At 38.3% G+C, this 26320-nt stretch overlaps 1 protein-coding gene across 17 annotated transcripts in view; it reads left to right on the top strand.

The window, feature by feature from the left end:
• Positions 1-26320, top strand: part of SYNE1 (spectrin repeat containing nuclear envelope protein 1) — a 319742-nt gene that overhangs the window by 121826 nt on the left and 171596 nt on the right. For all 17 annotated transcript variants that reach the window (XM_075413801.1, XM_075413802.1, XM_075413815.1 and 14 more), the window contains 18 exons: positions 677-864; positions 975-1098; positions 2089-2255; positions 3506-3659; positions 3951-4579; positions 5264-5443; positions 8218-8368; positions 9841-9999; positions 10740-10922; positions 12145-12246; positions 13974-14177; positions 15134-15341; positions 16072-16184; positions 16854-17059; positions 18016-18171; positions 19367-19658; positions 20360-20532; positions 24433-24742. In XM_075413801.1, coding sequence (XP_075269916.1) covers positions 677-864; positions 975-1098; positions 2089-2255; positions 3506-3659; positions 3951-4579; positions 5264-5443; positions 8218-8368; positions 9841-9999; positions 10740-10922; positions 12145-12246; positions 13974-14177; positions 15134-15341; positions 16072-16184; positions 16854-17059; positions 18016-18171; positions 19367-19658; positions 20360-20532; positions 24433-24742 — 3699 coding nt within the window. The remainder of the gene's footprint in view (positions 1-676; positions 865-974; positions 1099-2088; positions 2256-3505; positions 3660-3950; positions 4580-5263; positions 5444-8217; positions 8369-9840; positions 10000-10739; positions 10923-12144; positions 12247-13973; positions 14178-15133; positions 15342-16071; positions 16185-16853; positions 17060-18015; positions 18172-19366; positions 19659-20359; positions 20533-24432; positions 24743-26320) is intronic.

Here is a 26320-nt window from a genome sequence, read left to right as displayed (position 1 = left end):
TAATTATAACCATTACTACTGTTGTTATTATTGCATACCTGTGAGTTGGAACATTAGTGGTCTTAAATCTATTTCATTTTGTGATTTTCTAACCCATTGTATTACATTTCAATCATTTTCATATGAACAAGTTTCCCAGCTCTCTAGAAATGGCAACACTGGAAAATCTAGTCAACACCAGATGCCATTTCTGTGTGGAGGACCTTAAGCTAATGGTGACGGAAGTTCACTGTAACTGTTCCCTACCTCTCCCATGTCCTGAGATGGGCTGCAAGTCTGGCAGTCCTCACATGCTGGAGTGAGCTTTTGTATTTACTGGATTTGTATAAATTAGAGCAACTCTTAGACAGGTGTGAGGGAATTTGGAGCTTTGTCCTACACAATCATTCTGTGTTGCATGCCCATTGAGAAGATCTGACCCTTTCGTTGATGACTGTTTTTCATTTAACACTGTTCTTAGGAAAGTCTTTCCCCACTAGAAGCTAGTTGATTGATACCCTTGGGACATGTATCTAGGCTAGATCTGAGTGAAATGTAAGCTATACTGCGACTTCACGATCTGGTGGATGTAGCATTGCTTCAGACTTCGAGTAGAAGTACAGATTTTTTCCCACCATCATTACCGCAGCTCTGCTGTTTATCTATGTGACTTTTGTTTCTTTTACATGTTCATTAGGACCTTTGTCATTCTGTGGAAAAGCTGAGCAATGCTCTGGCCTCTCTCTCAGCCTGTGCCCGAAAGGTGGCCAACAAAGGAAGAGCTGCTCAGGAGGTTACAGCATTGCAGCAGAAATATGAAAAGGTGCTAGAAAATGCTAAAGAGAAGCAGACCTTATTAGAGACTCTTCTGGCTCAGTGGCAGAAGTGAGTAGACTCTCACATCTGTTATGAAGGACACAGAGACCTTCCTGTGGTCAGTGTGTTAGATCAAGGGAACGACTTGAGTTGGTGACTCTGTGTTGTGATTTTGTTAGGCAGGAGAAGGAGCTGTCTGCCTTCCTGACCTGGTTGGATGTGTGTGAAGATACAGCCAGGCCTTCAGAGCAATATGTTTCTGCTGACAGAATTAAACTGCAAGGTGAACTGCAGTCACTGCAGGTATGTTTCAACTGAAAGATTGTTCCCGTACCTTTCCTCATTTGTTTCTGTGTCTTTTAAAGGATGCTTAATTATTGCTCAATTGTGGTCTGACAAGTCACTTGATTCTGGGCTTTGGAAATGTCCAAAGGAAGTGCTACACTATCACTGTTGTTATTTATCAAAGACAAGAAAATGACAGGAAGAATGTTGTTTGCCAGTGTAATATGCCAGCTCAAGAAAAATAATGCCCTGGTATTTCCTATTATCTGTCAAGGAAGAACATTAGTCAGCTTGCCAGGGGATTCTTTCTCTAGAGAAATTATTTTGTTAAACAATGCTACTTTCCTTTTTTTGCATGTGAGGAAAGTTGCTCAGATGACAAAACGCTGAAAGGTTTTGAATGCACAATGAAAGTCTGTTTTCTGATTTCTTTTTTAAACACAAGACTGTCATCCTATTCTGAAGTATACCTTCCCTTGGAATTTTTGCCATTTATTTTTAGATTAATATGAAGTAGTTGGCCAAATGTAGCATCTTTTACACCCTCCGTGAAACCAATGAGTCCATAATTTCAGTTTTAAATATTGCTGAAGAGAAGGAAAATTCTTTGGGGTTTTGGTTTTTTGTTTGGGCCAATGTACGACATTTCCTCACAATTCTGTTGCTGTGCATAAAATATGTTGCAAAACTTAGTCTTGATTTTAGCCACTTTCGTCATAGAGTAGAGCTGTGTGAAAAGGTCACACTTTGTCCTAAAGGAGAAACAAAAACAAAAAAATCTTTGATGAATCCTTGCTGAATTACAATTGCAGATTTAGCTGCCTGAGGGGTGTTGAGTACCTGCTTGTCCTAGTAGACCTCAGTTCCTCCAGTGTTTTGACTGTGCTCATTCACATGTCTCAAAGTGGCGTACTGGAAATCCCTAGCTGATTTTAAATTATTTTTATTATTTTGCATAATATGATCCCATATTTAATCTAAAAGCTGTACATTCCATTGTTTTCCCAGGATTTGCAAGCAGATATTGAGTCCCGTGCTTCAGTCTATGCGAGCCTATTACAGTTAAATGAGTCACTATTCCCAACAGCTCCCGAACAGTGTGTGAAAACAATGAAAGAAAAATTTGAAGAGCTGGATGAGAGGTGGAAAGCTTTACCACAAACTGTTGATAAAAGGTTTGTGCTTCAGAATGTTTTTTACAGGTTAAATATCCGGATGAGGAATCTCAATCCTGAAACAGGTTTTTATACTATTGCCATTAGGAAAACAAAGGTTTAAGATTCATATTGAACCCTGAGCACCCAGGACTGGAGTGTGGGGAATCCCACAGATTTATCACGCTGTCTTTTTGGCATAATCTCTCCTTATTTTTTTGATAGAAGAGTTCTGTTTAAAGGAGTGTGGGGCACAAAGTGGAGACAATGTTACATTTCCTCAGTTACAATTTCTAACTTCCTAAGTTGCATCCAATATCTGTAATACTAGCTCTTCATTTTTTCAGTTATATGCTGTATCCTATGCAAAGCCACACTAGTATCTTTTTATACCCACTCTGAAGTCTTCATTTTCCATAAATAATTTAAATGTTCAGTTGTTAAACTGCGGGCTCATGTTATGCTCAGGAGCACTGCCTCGCTTTTTGAAACAGTATGTTATAACGTGTTTAGATTTTGTTTTGGGGACGAACATACATATTTCACTTTTTGTAAAGGAGCTTAAATAGTAGGCCCTGGTCAATGACATAATCTTCCAGGTGCTTTATCAGTATGATTGTTTTACAATATAATGATCTTCTACATAGCATTTCATGTTGAAAATTATGTAGAGAAATTTCTAAGGGAAATGGGAAGGTAAATGACAAGGCCCTTTTTCAGGTCAAGGTTTAGAAGCTTAGTTCTTCCAGGTGCTCGGTACTCCTGTGGACGCATTCCTCCTTTGAGTTGTGTTCCTCTGAGCACACTTGACCCTCACTTACTTCAGTGGAAGTTGAGCATGCAGGTACTCACCCCCAGCCTGAATTCATGAGACTCTCACCTTTTCTTCAGTGTTGCAGATGATAGGGCAAACAGAATTTTTACATCTGAAAACTGAAATTTAGCTTCCATCAATATCATTCTCTTTGCTGGGATGACTCCCATGAAGAAAAGTTATAGAACATACCTTGATTGTTTCGAGCACTTCTAACAGCTGATATGAATAAAACAGTGGAAACAGGGAAGAGCCAAACTGGTGCTTTCAAGTGTTACTCTATTCCCCACTTAAGATATCAACAAGACAGTCATCACATTTGTAAAATATATTAATGTTTCCTTCTCTTCTTCCATCTGGCATTGATTTTAATGCTGTTCAGTCAGCTGTGGGTTGGATTATGGGAAGTGACTAATTTACATCAAGTGCTTTCATATTTGCATCTGACATCCTATAGGATCAACTTCCTTCAATCTCTTGTTGCTGAGCATGGGCAGTTTGATGAGCTCCTGCTCAGGTTTTCAAACTGGATTAAGCAGTTTCTTGCTGAACTACAGGCCACTTCAGAGATAAACACAGCTGATCAACAACTAGCTGCATCTCACAATAAGGTAAGCTTTTGGGTGTAAATATTAAAGACAGAGTAATTGGACAGAGCATTCAGCTAAATAGTCATCTAAAACTAGCATGAGGTCATTTATTTGTTTGAAAACCGATATCCTGTTGCAGTCACATACAGATTTCTGTTATTTGACCAGTTTAAAGCAAAATTGTAACACTAAGCTGTTCTTACTGAAAATCTTTCAGTAGTGTGTGTTTTGCTCAGAATTTTAGTACTAAAAAGTTTTCTGAGCTTTTGATTGGAAGAAAAAACCCAGCCCTATTTTCTTTCTTTCCCATAGATCCACTCAGTGGAAGTCGGAATTAAGAAACAGCAGTTACAAAATCTGAAGGAACTTGTAGATAAACTGTGTTCTTTCAGCTGCCCAGAGGACCAGCAGATATTGCAGGGAAAGACTGAAGATTGCTTTCAGATCTTCCAGGAGGCAAGTCAAATAACATGCCAAAGACAAGAGGCTCTGGATCAGCTGCAGGTGTTCCTGGAGCTCTATGGTGCTGCATCAGGAGTGCTCCACCAGCTGAGGCAGACAGTGGAGAAAACAGGAAATATGGATAAAGCTAAGTCTGAATTACTGGAGAAGGAACTCAAAGCTGTTATCCATGATCTTAACAAGCTGGAATCTGTTGCCATCACTTTGGATGGTTCCCTTACTAAGGCCCAGTATCATCTAAAACACAGCACTTCTGAGCAGAGGACCTCCTGCAGGGCTGTGGTGGATAATCTGAACATGGAACTGGAGGCAGTTCAAACCCTTCTGGGAACCAAACAGAGTGAGGCAGAAGCTCTTGGAGCCTTGCGAAGATCTTTCGTGGAACGTAAAGAACAGCTGCTGAAGAGTATTGAAGATACTGAGGAAAAGGCTGACAAGGAGGGCCTGAAGGAGGCAACACTACAAACCCTCCAGCAAAGGTAAAAACAATATTAATGCTTGAGATTGGCACTTCTTCATTTTCTTGCAGTCTCTAGACTTTTTATGATACATTGGAGACATGTGTGAGTTTTCTGCCTTGGTACTTTATTTCTTGCCAGGCATATATGAATCCATATATCTACTTAAAAAAATGTTGTAAGTGAGCGAGCTCTTTGGATGGAGAGAGAACACTTAACAGGTCCTGCTAATCTTTTATATTGAAAGAATGGTCAAGAAAATCTTTGTCTCAGAAATGTATTTTGTCTGCATGAATCCAAGCTCTGAACAGCTATTAGAAATCTCATGTAGCATAACTATCTCTGCTCTTACAGAACTGAAGACAGACCATGTGCTGAAGGAATTGAAAACACTTACTATAATAAAGTATTAATCCAAATATTTGAGTATATTTCCAAGTCACTGTGTGAGGTTAAGGTGTATGTATGTCTATATAATTGTATAGCTGTATGTGTGTCAGCAAAATCACATACTGAGCCCAGTTGTACCAGAAAAAAAATCCAGACCACACTTTGTTTTCTGAAGATGTTGCAGGAAATGTTAGAAAAAGGGAACTTTGTGCACAGTAACTCTAACAGCAACTGTTTCGTTCTTCCTTTATCCACTTTTCTCTTGCAAAAAAAAATGAAGATAGGTAAATTTGAAACCTGCCTTTTAACTTGCAGATTGAGATTCTTTAACCAGCTAGATGAAGAATTGACTTCTCACCAGCATGAACTTCAGTGGCTCATGGACAAAGCAAAACAAATAGCCCAAAAAGATATTACACTTGCTCCTGAGATCGACAAAGAGATAAATCGCTTAGAATCTTTGTGGGAGGATACCAAGAAAATTATACATGAAAAGTAAGTAGATCTTAGACTGAAGGTGGGAAAGGAGAGGGTTCATTTAGTGGGGAAAAGAGACACGATCATTTACATTTAATATCTTCTTGCCGTATTAATCCCAATAAAAAACAGTGCTCGTATGTTAAATAAGGAGTAGAAGAAAAAAGGCAGTATAAACCAGGATAGTTGTATCGGTTATAATTATACTATTAACAAAGCCACAGACAGGTCCTCAGGACAGTACTTATAGATTTACTGGGCTTTTAGTTGCATGTTGTTGTTTACTCTCCTGAAACATAAGAAATCTCCATTGAGATTTCACTGTCACTCCAACTAGCACGTACTGTCCTTCTAGCAAGTTTTTTCCTTCGCTATTGGATATGTGTTTCTGACAACCCTATATTCACTGGTTCTGAATCATTCTTAGATTTAAGTCCTTCTGTCTGCCCAAGGGACCAGGCATGTAACAATCTTTAGGGTGTGATCAGTGATATAAGACAGTTTTGCATATCAATGAAAGTTGACAAAGAAAGGAACTAAAGAAACTAAAGAAAGTTTCATCTTACCCTTTTCTTTGTGTTCACTGCCTCTTCATCATCTTTGAAGAAAACTTCTTCAAATGTTCTTTTTTTAAATGGGCATGTTAAAATTAATTGCTACATTCATTTGGTACTACATCATCCTCAATCTATATAAATTTTGTCTTCAGTGCAGAAGCAAAGCAGTTCTAAGCCTGGCTCATACTTCAACAGGCATATGCTGGGTTGGTGTACTAAAATGACGATTCAAAAAGAATTTCATTTGTGATGAAAAACAATTTTTTTTTCCTTTGGTTTATATACTGCACTGTTATTCTATTTTCTTGATTGACACCATACAGATATTTGTAAATAAATCAGGTCATTGTACTGTTTCCCTCTTGAAAATATGCACAGCTACATGAATTACATTTCTGGTGGTTTATTTCCAGCTGAATTCAGTCTAGTTTTCCATTGTGTTTTTAAGAGATGTGTAAATCTGAATTAAGTGGAATAAAAGGTCAGCTTTGTTTAAAAATGTCCATCCCTCCTTTTTCTTCAGCACTGCTTCTAATTTGTATTTCATGTTGCATGTTGCTGCAACCCATTTTTCTTACCTGTAGAAGTCCTTAATAATAGTTAACTGAGTTGTAGCCAGCAGGTCGAGGGAGGTGATTCTGCCCCTCTGCTCTGCTCTGGTGAGACCCCACCTGGAGTCCTGCCTCCAGCTCTGGGGCCCTCAGCACAGGAGAGACATGGACCTGTTGGAGCGGGTCCAGAGGAGGGCCTAACAGATCTGTTAGGCTGGAACACCTCTCCTACAAGGAAAGGCAGAGAGAGTTGGGGCTGCTTATCCTGGAGAAGAGAAGGCTGCAGGGAGACTTTACAGCAGCCTTCCAGTACCTCAAGGGGGCCTACAGGAAAGATGGGGACAGACTTTTTAGCAAGGCCTGTAGTGATGTGACAAGGGGTAATGGTTTTAAACTAAGGGAGTGTAGATTTAGACTTTAGGGTTTTTTGCAGTGAGCTTGGTGAAACACTGGACCAGGTTGCCCAGAGAAGTGGTAGATGCCCTATCCGTTACAGTGTTCAAGGCCAGGTTGGACCTGTCTCTGAGCAATCTGATCTAGCAGCAGATGTCCCTGCTCACTGCAGGCGGGTTGGACTAGATGACATTTAAAGATCCTTTTCTACCCAAACTATTCTATGATTCCAAGTAATTTCCACATACATGCGCCAGAAGCTGGACAGTACCAGCCTGGTAGTGAAGAAAACATAAAATAGCTGTGCCTGCCTTATAGATGCATTACTGAGGTTATATGAGTTGTCCAGTTTTCACATACTGGGGTAGCTGTTGCCATCTTTACACCTAAAACTGAAAGATACTCAGGTACCTCTTGATTCCTTTCTAACATAAAAAATAATGTTAATTTTTGTTTAAATTATTAATTTTATATTTTTTTGAACTATTTTCTCTCTCACATAGACGCAATTTTATACCGTCCTGAACTTGATTATTTTGGAGAGCTCTTTGGAGCATTCAGAGAAGAGCCAGCTCCTTAAGCGATTATCTCTCTCTCTCAGCAATATCATGTCACCCAAGTATTGCTCTTCCTTTTCTCTCTTCTTTCACTCTTCCAGGAGTGGATTGAATAGGTTTTTTATTTCTGTCCATTGCCTGAGCAGAAATAGGCTTTTCTGGAAAGAGGGTGGGAAAAAAGTATTAGGCCTGTTCTTAGCAGCAGGTTATTCTGTTCTCAGTAGAATGACAGGTAAGTTGAATGTATGTTTTAGACCCAAAAGCATGCGTCTGACAACTGGAGGACAAAAGAGACAGACTTATCTTCCATTGCTTTAGTCTTTATTTCTGCTTCTTTTTATCCAAAAAAGTACTCCAAGTTAAAGAAACAAGTTAAAAAAAAAATTAGCTGCAAGTGCCAGCATCAGTGTAGTGTGGTTTCCAGTCAATAAAATGCTAAACTTAGGAAGTGAGAAGCTTGAATTCCAGTTTCAGTCTTATTTTTGCTCACGTCATTTGCTTCGATATCCAATATGTATGAAATGGTGATTCATATACTGTCTCTTCAGTGAGATATTTTGTGATATATGGATCCACAGTGATTTGTAAAACCTAAATAATATTTTCTTGTCTGCCCAAAGCATGTTTAGCACTGCATCCTGATCTTCGCATGGTGAATCTCTACGTTACATTCTCTTTCCTTCAGAAACGTGACAGACAGCAAATGGTGCTAACACAGCTTTTTCATATTACAGAAAGGAGCAGTCCTGGATTCTTATCGACCTGATGAAGGAATATCAGAGCTTGAAGTCAACGGTAATGAAAGCCATAGACAGTGCTGACAGTGCTTCTGTGATCAAATCCATTTGGAAGGATCATGAAGACATCAGGCGAACTTTATCAAAGGTAATTGCATATATTTTCATTTGAGGGATTTAAATGATCTTTGATTTAGATGGATTTTTCTGTATGAAAGGTGCCCTTGAGCTGTGTTTAAAGTTCCTTGAATTTACCGTGAAATCTTTTCACGCTGACATTCATGGTTTAAATTGTATAGATTCGAGTGAGGAAAGAATATAGTCCTTTCAGCATTTAGGTGAGATCCATTAATGTGTATTTGATTGCTCTTTCAACACCTGAGAGTATATTCCTATCGTAGTGTGAGAGGATATTTCCAGTCAACATACTTTAATGTTTTTCTGTATTTGGTAATTTTTTGAATGGATGAAAGTCAACAAAAGAAGATGAGTTGCACACATTTCTGATGTGTGCAATTCTTATGCCTGTCTCTTTCCCTAAAAAGACTTATTCCATGGGGTACAATGTTGATACTGGCCATTGAGCAGAGATAAGGAATCTGAATCCCTGTATTCCATTCATTTCACTGTATTGTATTTCTAGAATTCTAGATTCTGCTATCCATCAGCTTGTCAGGAAAAATAGTTCTGAGTTAAATTGTTTCCATTCATTTGAAGGGTAATTTAATTTGGAATCCTGTTGAGCTCTTCATTAATAGTTCTTCAGTCAGCTCTATATAAACCTGCTTGTAACTTCCACATGATTCCTCTGCTTCGTGTGAGCCTTGGGCTGTGGAGAATTCACTGCCACAACAATGGCCATATCTAGGCCTGAAGGAGTTGGAGCACAACAAATGTTTTGCACAACTCCTACCATAATAAATTAGGCATGGCCACATGGCCATACTGGACCCAGATTAGTAGCTTATCTCTAATGCTGATCTTTAATACTTGTTAAAGAAAAAAGTATGAGGTGATTACTGTGATCCCTTCTCAGTATGTTGTCACCTCTTTAGTGACAGTGTTTTAAAGATTTCGCTACACCTAGAACTGCAGACTCACCAGCCCTGAAGATTTTATCTAATTCCTTTCTGAACACATTTGTGTTTATGTTTTCCAGAGTATCTAGGAGTGATAGGTTTTACAATTCTAAATTTTGTTTGCAACACCCTCTACCCTGCTGTAATACCAGAACGGATTTTAGGTACTAGTTAGTGAATGAAGGATTTGTATTATTCATGTTTAGACATATAGAGTCTGAAGTATAGAAAGAATAATGTTTTTTAGAAATTGCCTTAAGTCCTGAAGGTAGCTGGTTACCACGTGCGGAAAATCCAGAATTTATTATTCCCACTTGTGTGCTTTATTCATAAGAACAATCATACTATTTGATTATGTTCATGAGAAAACCATGTCAGTTGCTCTCTGTTTTGTGGCATACTTAAATATTAGATGGTATGCTGAATGAGAGTTATCAAATGCATAAGATATATCACAGTGCTAGGGATGGGTGCCTGGAGAACTGGATTTTTCTTTCTTTCTTCAAGGCTTCATTAAACAGGGAAATATTTATGTCCACAGCATGAAGCTGCCAAGAATGATCTGAGCGATAAACAGAAAGACCTGGATACTTTCACTGATAAAGGAAAACATTTGTTAGCAGAATTGAAAAGAGTGCGTAACTGCGACTCCACTGCGATAAAAACAGATATGAACTGCACGGTGGACAAATGGCTGGATGTAAGAGTCTGGTGTTTACATGCTGAACAGTTTTTAAGTTGGGCTAAGGTTACAGTATTAGTATTTTCTTAGGATCTTAGAGTGCAATTGTTTAGTGGAGTTTACTTTGAAGTATATCTCAAAAGGTTAATCATAGGGATTTGGCGTCCATTGTATGCACAAAGACATGACATCCGTTTGGTAGATTTAAAACAATGTCTTTTAACTATGTATGAATGTTACCACATGTCTGAGTATAAATATGGATTGGATTCTCACCTGATGTATGCCAGTTTTACTTTATTAAAGTAAATTGGACTAAACAAGTTAGGCAATAAATTGTATTAAGCTACACCATAAAAATGTGAGTATGTGGAGAGAGAGAACGTTATAGCAGAGAAAGATAATGTAAAAGATAATATCTTACATTTTCATATTTATACTGCTTTGTTAGCAAATTCCTACATTATGTAAGAAACATAAAGATAGCTGTTTTCAAAGACAAAGTTGATGTGAACATAAAACTCTTTCCCAGTAAAAAATATACAAGTTTTTAGAAACAGTCACATACGATTTTTGTTCATTTTATGATCTGGGTGACTAAATTGAAATTAGAACTCAGAACTTAGACTAACTCTAAGAAAATTATTTCGCGTAGCATACTAATTACTTCTGATGCACTTGTCTTACAACTGGCTGCAAAATAAAGAAATCTGAAATGAATATGTGAATAGTATTGGTACATTCTCCTCTCCTGAAAGGTGTCTGAAAGAATTGAAGACAACATTAACCGGCTGAGTGTAAGTGTGTCTCTGTGGGATGACATCATGAAAACTGGAGAAGAAATGGATGGATGGTGCAATACGTGCATTTCTCAACTGAATGAATGCATCAGCAACTTGAGTAACAGTCAGAGAATGGAGGTCCTCCTGAAAGACTTCCAGGTGCTTACCCATAAATCAGTGATAAAAATGTTCTGGACCAGAAGCTCAGGTCGTATCAGGCACATAGATATGGCTGTGCTGTTGTAGACCACCGTGTCCCTTGTTCAGGCAGTAGTACCACTAATCCAATGGCTAGCTTACAGCATTCCAGTCCTTTTTTGAAGCTGTTTGCTTCTGACAGAAAAGAACAGAACATCTTTTACCAAATCTAAGCTCCGTATTTATTTTGGCTCTAGCAATGCATGGCAATGTGTTCTTAGAAGCAAAAAAATTTGAAAAGCATGGTACTGCACTGAACTCTGTTCCAGTAGAAACTGATGGAAATTTTAGACAACTTCACTTGAAGTTAAGCAAAACAATTAGTAGTTTCTAAAATCTCATCTAAGATGGTAGATTCTCCAAACAGTAAAAAAGATGTGCTGGAGTGGAGGGCAAATTTTAATGTCAGGTTCTAACAGTTTCAGTAGGATGATGTCTTGCTTTTCTGGATAGTGTAAACTGATTAAGAAATCTACCCAGTGTTCAGAGTGCATTCTGCCTCTATTGGCTTAAAGTATACAACAGATCAATCATATAATGAGCCACATTCTACTTCATTTGAAATAAATTGTGTCCTGAAGAGGAATCACAGTGAACATATAGAAGTAATATGATAGAATACAAAAGGGTGCTAAATGAGTATTTTGCTCAGGACAAGCTTTATCTAATGACCTTCTGATTAGTATAGCAATCAGACCAAATAAATTCATATAGTAGCATTTTTTAATTCCCTTTTGAAGTTAAAATTTATTTCAGTGTCTAATTTTTTTCCAAGACCTCACTTCCTTGTAATAAAAACCAGAGAACACATGTATTATATTCTGCGTGCCATTAAGTGGAACTTAACAACCACAGTGGATTTTTCCAGTCAGATAAACAATGACATTCCCAGCTTTATTCAGCCAGTTTTAAGAAACTAAAGCTGTTAGTGCATTTTAAATGTGAAAAAAAGTGTGTGGTTATTTTAATGGAGGGGAAAAAAAAATCTCTGAACTGAGTCTAATAAAGGAAAAGAGATGGAGGATTTTTAGAGAATAAAACCAATAGAACAACAGTGTTTTCCCTCTGGTTGCTAAACTTTGTTTACATTTTCTTTCATTTTTGAAATTGATGGAGCAGCCTTCTGAAGGTCTAAAACCTTCTTGTAGTTTGATACGATTCTTTGACCACATCTCTTTTACAGTCTGAAGTCAAGGATAAAGAGCTGAAGTTGGAGCAGCTTAGTTCCAAAATTTCAGAAGTCAAAGAACTGACCCATAGTCACGAGCCTCCTGCAGATCTCCAGGTAAAATAAAAATATTGGTAGTCACAGACTGTGCTGAAATCTCCAAGAAGAAACTCCTCCTGAAACTTCTGTCTGTTCTGTACTGCCTTTTTCTTTCAAGGTGACAGATATGCCATTATTTATATGTATCATAACTATTCTTTACTCATATTTCTTTAGTTAACTTTGTTTTTTTCTGAAAAAATATGCCATAAAGTAATTTAACATTAGAGTTTTGAAAGTATTTTTTACTAAATCAAAATAGAGTAAATAGTTTATAAGGACTGATCAGATATGAGACATGATATTCTCTATGCTGCACAACATTAAGCAACACCATATGTGAGTGCATACACAGTTTGCCCCTTTGAAAATTATAATGCAGTGAAATATGTTAATTTTTGTTTTCAAACCAAAAGTATTCTTTAGTGGACTGGAATTAGTGCCCCGAACTAGCATGTACAAGAAAGGGGTAAAATACGAACACTGAAGGTGATCTGTTGAACTTTCATTATTGGCTAGGTGCTTATTTTTTATGTTCTAGGGCAGATGCAAAACCACAATATGACTATTTTAGAAGTTTGATTTCAAATTGAAATTGGTATGAGATTATTCATTTTCAGTGTCAGAAGTTTTAAAAGATAAGCTGACTCCTGCCATTTCCACAGGCAGGGAAAGATCTCAATAGATATTTATTTCAAAACCATTTATCAGATTTTGAGGGAACTTAATATAACACTCAAGCCTTGTCCATATTTTGCTGTAACTGTACACATAAACCTGAATTACCAATCAGATATGGGTCAAGAACCCTATAATATAAAGATATGCAAATTATATGGAAGCTCTTATGTTCTCTCACGTTGTTTCCTTAATGTGAGAGGTTCAGAAAACTGAGGTTTGATCATAAGTTTTGTAATAAATATCTGTCCACTTATAGAGCAAGTTTAGAGCAAATTATTTAGCAGAATATCACTGTTAACCAACGCACATCTATTTCCAACTACTAAATATGATAAATATAATAAAAAATTTAAATCATACCTACAATAAAATGATTGTAGTTGATATAAAGTGCAAATTTTAAAATAAAGCCTCACAAACTAAAACGTAAATCCGAAATTCAAATGCTGAATAAGTAAACTCCAGTATGATCAGCTGATATCCTAAGAACATAAACAATACTTTAATGGAATTTTCAGTAATTTATAAATATTACCCTATTATCATTGATTTGATTTAGTTTTTATTAGTAATAGTGCACAGCTAACATGTACTATAATCTCACATATTGCTGTCTTTGAACACGTTAATGGGCAATATTCTAACTTATATTTGTATTGTCTTTAATTTTAATCTGTGTTTACACTGAGATACTCAGTGCTCTTAACTCTCACCAGTTGTTATTTCTTTTTATGGAGCTAGTCATGTTTAGGTCGTGTGTTGTATATATGGCAAATCGTTAAAGGAAATAGATCAGCTGTGTAATTTTTCAGAAGTGAATAATAGCTTCAACGGTTTGCAGTCTGGCTTTGTGTAAATTGGTATCCCTTCTGTGGATTACCATATATCTAAGATTTAATCCTGAATGGTTGACAGTTTTATTTATGTAAGTATCTCTATTTACAAATGTAAAGAGAGCAAAATGATCATGGTGTGTCACTTTCCTACCTTCCATTTTTTCAATAAACTGTCACCATAATAAATGTTTTATTTAAATGCTTTAATACATAACATTTTGGTTTTAGTTTATAGAATCAGATTTGAGGCAGAAGTTGGGACATGTCAAAGAAATGTCAGAGACAGCAAAAGAGACACTGAAAGATTTCAGTACTCAGAAGATGCAGTTACAGAAGTTTATTGATCGCATGACAGACTGGTTAACAAAAGTGGAAGAGACACTGTTAAGCTGTGCGCGTAACCTGGATCCTGAAGCTCTAAATAAAGTGAAGGTCAGTGCTGAAGAAAATGAGTATGCCCTTTCCTATGCAGCAGTCTGTTTTTTTATCAGAGTTTTTGCTAAGCATTATACTTAATTTTCCTGTGATAAAATATATATCTCCTGCACAGCTGCTAGAATATTAGCAAATACAGTAATGCTCTCTAAGAAGTTCCACCAATGAACAAAAGTTCTGATCTATTAACTGTATACAATCATTTTAGAAAATTACAAGGAATAATATGGTCTTTGTTGTGACAAGAACCAGCTTTGTTACATTGAACTCTGCAGTCATTACTTCAGCATGTTTACAAGTCCATTGACTCCCTTGCAATATAAGTTATGAACTTATAACTCATCATAGTGAAAGACCCTGGACTGAACTCAATTTTAACATAAACTTCTACCTCAGAAGTCCTCCTCGGTCCTCATGTGTAGCAATACTTTTGTCTACATCCTAGAGCTCTCTCGACTGCATACAAGTATGCACATCACAACATGATAAACTACATGGAGATTTTTTTCAGCATGAGCACATGTTAAAATTGATATACTAGCCAACTCAAATTTAATTTTCAAACAAATGTTCCTCTCTGATCAGGTGAAAATTCCATTTCATTCAAAAGTCCCGCAAAATACCAGTGTCGTATTGCATCTCACATGTACCTTCAAACTTTGCTGAAAATAACTATTGCTATTCAATATGCCTTAAAATTTATCTGCTTTTTAATAGAGTGTTAAACCATGAGAAGCAGTGTTTTTCACATTTCTGTGATGGCTCTTTACTTTCAAGGATTCATCTCACTTGGAAAATACAGGAAACGTGATCCAGTACTTCTTCCCTTCATTGTGTCTAGGACTTGCAATAGGAGGAAGGAGCATACGGGAGGAGCAGAAATGCTTCAGAAGAACAGAGGGCTCTTTTGTTTCTTTACAGATGTCATATTTGTGTTATAACTTCATTTTCAGGAAACACAAAAAGACCTTCAGCTTCAGCAGAGCAGCATTGACTCGACCCGTGAGAACCTCAACAGCCTGTGTCGCAAGTACCATTCTATAGAGCTGGAAACTCTTGGTGGCACTGTCACTTCATTAATAAAGAAGTATGAAGCTGTGAACCAGCTCTGTTCCAGAACACAGGCCAGCATGCAAGAGTCCTTGGAAAAACATTTCCTCTGTGAGTCTTCAGGCTTGTTGATATGAGCCGTTAGCCCACAGCCATGAATCGTTCTGGAGTCTGCCAGAGTTTCCAGTGACCTCACTTGCAATTACAACTTCATTTTTGTGTGGAGCCTTTCAAAAGATCCTGTTACCAAAAGTTCACTTGACAACTGATATGAAACAAAGCATTTCACAAAAACAGATTTCAACTTTAAACATGTAATATGCGTGCAAGGCAAGCTCAGCTCCACCTTTCATCCCTGTTAGTATTGATCTCTGTAGCATACATACACTTTGTGTATTTGCCATAAAGAGATGTACCTAACCAAGCGGAGATATTTGTAATGTAAAAGTCCCCATCTGAAGTATTTTCTGGGCTCCCTGGTTAGCTGGTGGAGAGAAGTAGGAAATTTTGAATCTTATATATTATGGTATTAATCCAGTTATTATCTAACATAAAACTGGGACATATAGACTGAAAATAGCTGTCTTTTCCCAGTGACTGTAAAGGGAAGTCTAGTGTGACTGTCCAAATTTTGATGTTTACACTGGAAACATTTAACTTACTTTTTGTGAAGTGAATCCCACTTCCCAAGGTCATTGAAGGCAATGAGAATCATCGTGTTAGCTTTTGCACACTGTTCCTGAAGGATAAAAGAACTGTGCAAGACAGTTGTATAGTATTGTGGATAATGCTGCTTCTTAAAAAAAGTATTCTCTTCTCTATACTTTTTTTATTAAATAAGATTCTATGCAAGAATTCCAGGAATGGTTTTCTGGTGTGAAGGCTGCAGTAAAAGAATCATCTGACAGGTCTGGAGACAGCAAAGTCATAGAAGCAAAACTACAGGACCTGCAGGTATAGTGAACAAATAAAAAAAAAATAGTAATTAGCAATTTAACCATATGTATCCAATTATATCTCTAAAATAGTTTGTAGATGTTACCGTATTTATTGTTTTTGTTCCCAAAAAGGTAAGTATGGTTCAAGACAGCAATATGTACTGTAAAGGGAATACAGTGGGAACGGTGTTCATTGTCCTGAGAGACAAGAATTTAATTTCTGGAAGGTTTATGTGTAACTCAACTATTCTTGTTTCTGATTTTTAATCTTTTTTCCTTTTTTATTGACTTCTTTCTCTTCCTTTTCCTACTTTTTCTTACACTATTGCTTATTCAATCTTTCAGGTTAACACTGGTATGTCAAAGTTTATCTGTGTAGATTTTTGATGGGACAGAACACAAATAGCAGACACCTACAGTAAGCCACCCTAATTCCTGAAATGTATAACATCTTCAGGACGTGACTAAACTATCCAGAGAAAGGCAGGACTACCTTGGGACCAAATAACAAAATCGAGCTCTATGCATTGTAGCACCACTTAATAAAATTTTATTTCAACTATCTGCTTAGAATTTTTGCTATAGGTAGACATGTCTCTCATCTTGCTGGTGAAATCTGACCATTTCTAATAGAAATATTTGTTATCTTCAGTTATTAAATCTTGCGTGTATTCTTTCATTACAGAGTGTGCTGGATTCTGTAAGTGAGGGACAGAACAAGTTACATGCTGCCTGCAAGGAAGGAGAAAGTTTGTATACTTGCTTACCCAAGCCAGTTGTGAGCCATATTCAGGAGCAGATAGCAAAGTCTAACCAGAACTTCCAAGAATTCCTCAACCAGTGTCAGAATGATAAGAAGGCCCTGGAAGCTTGTGCCTCCCACCTGGGAAGGTGAGTAATACCTGTAGCCACAAATGGACTATATGAAATTGTCTGGCTGCACAAATGCAGGGCACAATTTAAAATTATTTCCAGTTACTCTAGTCCTTTTTGCTTTATTCTTTGGAAGTGTTCAAAGGGAAATGAGGTTCTCTGCTAAAAACAAAGCAGCAGGTCTTGTTCCAAGGGTATTGATTTGGTTAAAGAATGGAAGGTCGGGATCATATATGAGGAAGATTTGTGTGGCTCATGTAATCCCAAATCAACAGTTGGAATCTCAGTAATTTAAATGTAATTTTCTGGAAGGAAAAAGGAGTGATGAGTTTTCAAGTTTTGCCCTGGGGTTTGAAGACAGTGGGCTTTTTACACAGCCTGCATCTGCCTTGTCCCATTCCAGATGGACATATTTCCTAAGGAGCTAATAAGAAAACACACTTAAATTATTACTTGGGCCTGGAATTTTGGGAGTCCAGATATTGAAGGTGTAACTATATTCAAAACTGTTGCTAACTGAACGCAAAGTTATTGTAGCGGTAATGGGACAGTCTCTGTTGGAGAGATTGAAAGAACACTTCAGGTGTTGTAAGTGTCAATACTGAGCAAAAGCCCATTTTTACCCATTTTTAAATGTTAGACTAAATCACCATGAGGATTTGGAAAAATCTTTCTTTTGGTCTGTATTGAATCTAGCAATAGATAAAAGCACTGTCACTTTAAATTTTGGAGGCTTCTATTCTCACTGTAGTTCCCATGATTTTGCTGAATATTTTTAGAGAGTTGCTGAATATTTTTAGATTAGTAGTCACTGTGGAATTATGTTTTGTGTACAACTCTTCTTCTCGAAGCATGAAACTGATACTTAACTTTACTTTCCTGGTCTTGTGGATATTGAAAGAACGGAGTTAACTTCTTCCGAACTTTACTCCACCTGAAAAATATTTTCAAGATAATATTTATCTGTTGTGTAGCTTTGAAGATCATCACAAGAAACTTGGGCTGTGGATACATGACATGGAAGAAAGAATAAACACAGAAGCATTAGGAGAGAGCAAACAGCTTGTTCCTGAGAAGAAAAAGGAGGTGCAGAAAGTGGAAAAGTTTCTGGAAGAGTTACTGAATTCAAGGTAGTATGAAATACATTTCCTCTCACTTTTTCCTCTGCTAATGCAACAGTGAAACTAAACAGTTGCAGTAGAGTGTGTTTGTGAAAGATAAACGTGTTGCAACATACTCTGTGAAAAGAGGCTGAATGCAGATACTTTTAGTTTTAAGGAAAATGGAACTTGAAGCCAACTCCAAAATTTGATGTTAATATATTTCTCATTAAGAAAAGCTTATCTTACATCATTAATAAATGGAAACTGAAAAAACATGATCTTAAAAAAAAATCATAAAAATATTGCTTGCAATAAAAAATCTTAAAAATATTGCTTGGATAAACAGTAGTAAAAATTACACTTATCATTATATCAATTTTAGAATTTTATTACTTTCTGCCCTGCAGGTCAAATCCAACAGGGCTAGCAGAATCCCCTTTCCCTTATAGCTGACTTTATAAAATAGAGCAAATAACATCCTCGTTAGCTGTGAAATCTTTCTAGAATTCAGACTTGGCCAACAGATCATGAAGTAATTGCCTTTTTTAGTACACAGTGGCTTTTCAAATTCTTTTTTTTATTATTAGGCTGGTGAAGATAGAACAGAAATAGTAGTCAGTTGTTCAAGCCTCACAGCGTGCTGAAAGGAAACACCCAGTCTCTACCTATCCCCTTGAGACTGATGCAAGACATTTTGGTCTGCTGTAAATTCCCTGTAATCACAGGGTATCAGGATTAACTGAGGCTGTATGAACCCAGAGTTTTAATCCCTTTTACTGACTCTCATACTGAACTCCAGAGTCAGTGTCTAATCCTGGACAAATGGCCTCACCTTTCCAGCATGCCTTCCTCGCTGTCAAAGACAACAAACTCCAAAGTTTTGACAGGTGCAAAAAGGTAGCAGTTCATATAGAACTGGAAAGTCCGACAGCTGAAAAGAAAATCAAGTTAGCTTTTAATTCAAATATACAACACAAAGATTTCAGTGTGATGATTTTGAGCACCAAAATCTGCAAGAAATGGCACTGTACACAAGATATTAATTGTTACACACTGTTTATATTTCCTTTCAGTCTCTCCCAGCTAATTTTCCTGCTAACGATGAACTCCGCCACTGGTAGAGTAGGTGATTATGTCAGCAACCTTCTTAGCTTCTGATAGTTGATATAACAATGTCATATGCTTTCTGAAACTGATTTTCAGTCTCAATGTTTTCTTTCAGGGAATCTTTTGATAAGCTGTCCCAGATGGCACAGGCTTTAAATGAAGAAGGACATGGTGAAGGGAGAGAAGTGCGCCTGGCCTCTCAACATCTCACCAATTATCAAAACATGATCAAAACTGTCAAGGAGAAGCTACGAACATGTCAGCTTGCACTCCAAGAGCATCTCACTTTGGAGGAGGCATTACAGAGTATGCGGTCATGGGTGAAAGAAGTTCAAGATAAACTGGCATCTTCAGAGAGCACTGTTGGTAGCAAAGCCACACTAGAGAGACGACTGACACAAATTCAGGTAAAGAAGGATGCAACTAGAGATTACGCATCGAGATTATCATTGGTTGTGGGCCACATCAGTGGAAAAGGAATATTTTTGTATTTTATTCTTTCTACAGTTATGAAGGAGAGGATTAGAATTTCAGGTGATCTTGACAAATTGGGAGGTGCAGTATGAAAATCAGGGTGAAGATTAATGGAGACAGGTGCCAGGTATTGCATTTAATAAGGAATAACAAACTATGAAAATGTGTATTCAGGTCCAAAAAAGCTTTCTGATGGAGGGGAAGCCTTGGAACAATTGACACAGAGAGGCTGTGACGTATCTGTTACAGGAGTTGTTCAGGAACAGGCTAGATAAACATCCATTAGCAAGGTCATCAGTGTAGATCCCACCATGGGCTTTCTTGAGATTTCTTCTAGCTGTGTGGTGCTGTCTTTCTGTGCAGTGCTTGGCCTAGTCATTGTCTGCTGCAATGAGAGCAATATTTCAAAATGACCAATGCAGTGAAATACCTGTAAGGCTGTGGGAAAAACTGCTGGATCACTTGCACATAGCAAGGGACAGGCACTTACAAGAAAAGGTGCCTAGGAATTCATACTGGGCATGGCTGTCAAGGATAAATGAGCTCAGAGAAGATGGTGTCCACTGTTGAAAGAATGACATCTTTCACCTCTCAGCAAGCTGCATTTGATATTTTGACTTATTTTGCCTCACAGGAGATCCTCTTACTCAAAGGTGATGGTGAAGTTAAGCTGAACATGGCCATTGGCAAAGGAGAACAAGCGCTTAGAAGCAGCAATGAGGAAGGACAAAAGGTGATACAAACAGAGCTCCAGAGGCTGAAGGATGTATGGAATGACATCACTAGCACCTCCATGAACTGGCAGAGGTAAAACTCCCTGGAAAATGCAGGTCAGACACTGCCATCTTTGCTTAGAAAGAGTGGTACCTTACATCATGGAGAAGTCCATTTGTTCATTACTGGTATGTAAAAGGAAAAATTGTGTCATCAGAGAGAATCAAAATTGCCTGAAAACAATACATTCTTCTATAAAAAATGAGTTGACCCTATCAGATGAATCAAATTTCGTATGAGATGGTAACTGATGGTATTTTAAAAATAAGTAGAAATCATCCAAATTCATACAGAGAAAAAGCTGGAAAGGGCTTTCTGAGTTACTGAATCTGTACTTGGGCAGGACCAAGAGCATCTAACAGATATTTAGCTACCTTTTCCTTACAAAACTCTAGGAAAGTTCTCAATTCTGTTCTATGTTTTTTAATTTAAAAAAAAAATCCTAATATCCACTCCAAGCACTCTTTCTTGCAAATCAAGCTGATTACTTGATGTCTGACACTTAGTACAAAGGCAAAGTTTTTCTTCTTGTCTGTGTATGAACATTTTATGTATTTGAAGGCCTCCATCATCTCTGCTCTAGACAGACTGATGTTTCTCAGTACTAATACTTTCCAGGCCTCTTTCATCCTTGTTTCTTTCTCAGTAGATTGCAGACTGTCACTACTCTGTCTATGGTTTTCTTAAAAGATAATAACTGAAAGTGGGCTGACTTCTTAGTGTATTTGACACCTTATTAATTCTGAATAGAGTATCAATACTTTCCATTTCCTTCGTACAACACTCTTCTTAATCCACTCCAGAATGAGGTTTTCCTTTCTTTACATCAGTACCATATTACAGAATCACAGAATGTTAGGGGTTTGGAAGGGACCTCTGTGGGTCATCTAGTCCAACCCCCCTGCCGAAGCAGGGTCACCTACAGCAGGCTGCACAGGACCTTGTCCAGGCGGGTGTTGAATATCTCCAGAGAAGGAGACTCCGTAACCTCCCTGGGCAGCCTGTTCCAGTGCTGCGTCACCCTCAGAGGGAAGAAGTTCCTCCTCATGTTCAGATGGAACTTCCTGTGCTTCAGTTTGCGCCCCTTGTCCCTTGTCCTGTCTCTGGGCACCACTGAAAAGAGTCTGGCCCCATCCTCCTGACACCCACCCTTAAGATATTTGTAAGCATTTATAAGGTCCCCTCGCAGCCTTCTCTTCTTCAGGCTGAACAAGCCCAGCTCCCTCAGCCTTTCTTGATAGGAGAGATGCTCTAGTCCCCCCATCATCCTCGTACCCCTCCACTGAACTCTCTCCAGTAGTTCCTCATCTTCCTTGAAGTGGGGAGCCCAGAACTGGACACAGTACTCCAGATGGGGCCTCACTAGGGCAGAGTAGAGTGGGAGGAGAACCTCCCTCGACCTGCTGACCACACTCCTCTTAATGCACCCAGGATTCCACTGCCCTTCTTGGCAACCAGGTTACACTGCTGGCTCATGGTCAACTTGTCATTCACCAGCACTCCCAGGTCCCTCTCCGCAGAGCCGCTCTCCAGCAGGTCCGCCCTGAGCCTGTACTGGAGCATGGGGTTGTTCCTCCCCAGGTGCAGGACCCTGAACTTGCCCATTTTGAATTTCATCAGGTTCCTCTCTGCCCAACTCTGCAGCCTGTCCAGATCTCCCTGAATGGCAGCACAGCCTTCTGGTGTATCAGCCACTCCTCCCAGTTTTGTGTCATCAGCAAACTTGCTGAGGGTACACTCTAACTCTTTGTCCAGGTCATTGATGAAGAAGTTGAACAAGGCTGACCCCTGGGAAACACTACTAGTTACCAGCCTCCAACTAGACTCAGCGCCGCTGATGACAACCCTCTGAGTTCTGCCATTCAGCCAGTTCTCTATCCACTTCACCGACCACTCATCCAGCCCACACTTCCTGAGCTTCCCTAGGAGGATGTTATGGGAGACAGTGTCGAAAGCTTTGCTGAAGTCGAGGTAGACAACATCCACTGCTCTCCCCTCATCTACCCAGCCAGTCATGCCATCGTAGAAGGCTATCAGATTTGTCAAGCATGATTTCCCCTTGGTGAATCCGTGTTGATAACTCCTGATAACCTTCTTTTCCTCCACTTGCTTGATGATGACCTCTAGAATGAGTTGCTCCATCACCTTTCCCGGGATGGAGGTGAGGCTGACCGGCCTGTAGTTCCCTGGATCTTCCTTCTTGTCCTTTTTGAAGATTGCAATGACATCGGCTTTTCTCCAGTCCTCAGGCACCTCTCCTGTCCTCCAGGACCTCTCAAAGATGATGGAGAGTGGCTCAGCAACGACGACCGTCAGCTCCCTCAGCACTCGTGGGTGCATTCCATCGGGGCCCATGGATTTGTGGGTGTCCAGATTGCTTAAGCAATCCCTCACGCAGTCCTCCTCGAGCAAGGGAAGGTCATCCTCTCTGTAGGCTTCCTCTCTTACCTCCAGGGCCTGGGATTCCTGAGGGCCAGTCTTAGCACTGAAGACTGAAGCAAAGAAGGCATTCAGTAGCTCTGCCTTCTCCGCATCCTCCGTCACCAGGACACCCACCTCATTCAGCAGTGGCCCCACATTGTCCCTAGTCTTTCTTTTGCTGCTGATGTAGTTGAAGAAGCCCTTCTAGTTGTTTTTGACATCGCTTGCCAGATTCAATTCCAGGTGGGCCTTGGCCTTCCTCGTTGCATCCCTGCATGCTCTGACAACATTCCATATTGCTGAATTTTGTTTTTGTTTCCTTCTTTATCCTGTACTATCTCCAAATCCTTTTCCACAGTACTAAGCCTAGGCAGTTATCCCCGATTTTGTATCTGTGCATCTGATTTCTCCTTCCTAAGTAAAGCATTATTTTCATCATCATTTATCATCAAATTCCATGCTTTTTACATTTATTTTAAGAACATCTGACATTTACATCCTGTCATCCGGCTAGCTGCAGCCACTCCCCAATTGCTTTCATCTGTGGGTTTTACAAGCACACTCTGTTCCATCATGCCAGTCATTACTGGGTAGAAATGGGCTCTTTTTGAACTTGTGCATGATCCTACTTCCTTAGTTGTCTAAAGAAGACAATGTTTTCCCTGCATGAGAAAACTCATAGGTCTGCATCAGAAAGGTCATAGATCTGTATTGTAGACTGTCTGAGTACTAGGGTATCTGGGTCCTAAATATCAGCTGTCAATGGTGAGAGCCACGATATAGGTAGATTAGTTTTTAATTTGAAAGTGGTGACACTTTCCTTGCTTATTCCAAATTTGTAATACAATTATATGTAGAAAAATATAATTGGCTGCCTTTAGGATTTCACCCAATTTTTGTCATAAAATTATTTAGTTATTTAGATTAGGCTAGACCATTACATTTTGTATGAAATCCTTACCACACTCATGTCTATCATTAAGTCCAGTGGAATGCAAATTACATTCCTCAACATAAATCCCAAAGAAATCTGGTGATCTGCTAGGAGGAGCAATATACAACAGAAGAGAGTATTTCTTGTAGATGGGGCTATATATAATTGATTTTTTCTTTGAAACTTGCCACAATATCTCTTAATTTTCAATAATTTTGTAGGCTACTGTACACTCTATTACTCTGATCATAAAGAACTCCAGTGATGCTCTATATTTTACTTTGATGGACAGATACTGAAATGTGCTTCTCATTAGCCTGAGACAGACAGATTGTTCATGTAGCCTGTAACAGGGAAGCAGCTATATCAGGTTATACCCAGTAGCCCAAAGAACACAGAAATTCTAAAATAGCTTGATGTAAATTGACAGAAAACTAAAGCAAGATGGAGGAAAAAGCGTATTTTAAATGTATTATACATGGCTACAGACAGTGTAACAATTAAGGTATAAGCAGACTCTTTTTCCCAGACTTTTCAAAAGTTCGCATCTGTACTCTGTTTGTTTCTTTGAATGTAAGCTGCCTAGAGTCTGTCATTAGCCAGTGGAATGAATATCTGGAAAAGAAAACCCAGCTGGAGCAGTGGTTAGAGAAACTGGATCACAAAGTGGAACAGCCTTTAGAACCACAGATTGGTCTGAAGGAGAAGTTTGCTCAGCTGGACGACTTCCAGGCTATTGTTTCTGAGATAGAGGATCACTCTGGTGATTTACAGCAAATCATTGAAAAAGCTGCGGAACTGTATGAAAAGACAGAGGATGATTCTTTTCGAGAAGCAGCTCAAGAAGAACTAAAAACACAGTTTAATGACATCACAACTGTAGCCAAGGTAAGAAAAAGGCAAAGATCTCCATTTCAAGCAAGTATAATGTTTAAACATCTGTATATAAGGCTAAAAGTTTGATTTTCATAATTTTTTAGTAACTAAAGGATTGACTGTATTTGAATAGTCTTGCCTTTTGTAATGGTTGAGTTTAGCAAAAACGTTGGATGTCGTTTGCTAAAATTCACTGGAATGCAAAATAGGTATTGGGAACTGAAATTTGCATGGTTATGATTTTTGAAGAGTGAGGGGCATATAGTTAATCCTTAGTTTCATATATACAACAATATTTCTGACATTCTTCCAGACTGATTTTCATCTAATTCTTTTACATTCATCCCCAGCAACATTTTTTCCCCAAGAAGAGAAAGATGAAATGCCTTCCTGAGCAGAAAATATATTATCAGAAGGAGAAATCCTATTGTCAGAAAGATCTATGCCCATTTTTTGTAGTGTTTTAAGCCACTAAGCACTGCACATGTTATACAGGTATTCTGTTTGGTTTCTAAGAAAGGATACATGAGCTCACTGAGACCTTCTGCCAACCAGATCATGACAAGGACACTAGCTCGGAGTTGCAGCCTCCACCTTCTCAGCTAATGGGAAAGTTTGGACCAAGAAGAGGCCACATAATAACCAGCTAATCTGAGACTGAAGTAAACACTGCATATAAATCCAGTAATCCGGTCTAAGTGTGATTCGGGTTTTCATGTATTGAGAATAGTGTAGACAGCCTGTAGGTAGTTAATCTGTGGTCTATATAAGAATAGTACCAGAGTGAAATATTAGTGGAAGATCTAACAAATTATCTCTTTGGAAAAATGTTAAATCTAGGGCGTATGAATTTACTTCTTCAGTAAAAATCTGCATTTTTCTTACTAATCATGATAGAGGAAAGTCATTGTGTGGAATCATGCAGTTTGGTTTTGGATTTGTTTTTTTAATTTTTGTATTATTGTCATTGTTTTATTGCTTTAAACATATACCATAGATATTAGAGCCTTCTTAGATGTATCTAGTCTATAGTTGCCATCTAGTCACAGTTTTGGTTTTGTGATGAACTTTTGCTCTCTTTTTTTTACTGGCAATATTAAGCTATGAATCTGGTTTCTAGCGAATTAGTGCAGTTTCATCCTTGTATAACTCTGCTTCTTTCAGCGGTGTTAAATCTGGAGCAATACCCAAGATTACTGACTCACTCAATACAATGCTTTTAAACTTGTGTGAAAAGAGCATCATAAGAGAGCATCGCAGTGTTCTCCTAAAATCAATATGCACTAATAAATTTAATTTCTTAAACGAAAAAGACAGCTTTGCAGTCTTTCACTTGAGAGAGAACAGCACTGACTGCAACTGGTAAAAGCCATTGCCACTGGAAGAGACCAACTAAAGCTGCACTCTGCCTTCACTCTCCCCCTCTACGGGTGCTATATTTTGGTGTAAGCAAAGTAAATGAAGGTCCATGGTTGCTTTTCTTTGGAGCTCTTTTGCTTCCCTAGGGAGCTGTCTATTTTGTTTAGTAGGCACATGTGGAGATTTTCTTGCTCTGTTGTTGCATAAAATGCATTAAGATGTAAAAACTGG

This window comes from Opisthocomus hoazin, chromosome 2, assembly GCF_030867145.1.
Source record: "Opisthocomus hoazin isolate bOpiHoa1 chromosome 2, bOpiHoa1.hap1, whole genome shotgun sequence".
NCBI classification, from domain to species: domain Eukaryota; kingdom Metazoa; phylum Chordata; class Aves; order Opisthocomiformes; family Opisthocomidae; genus Opisthocomus; species Opisthocomus hoazin.
This window is presented reverse-complemented; position numbering and strand designations above follow the sequence as displayed.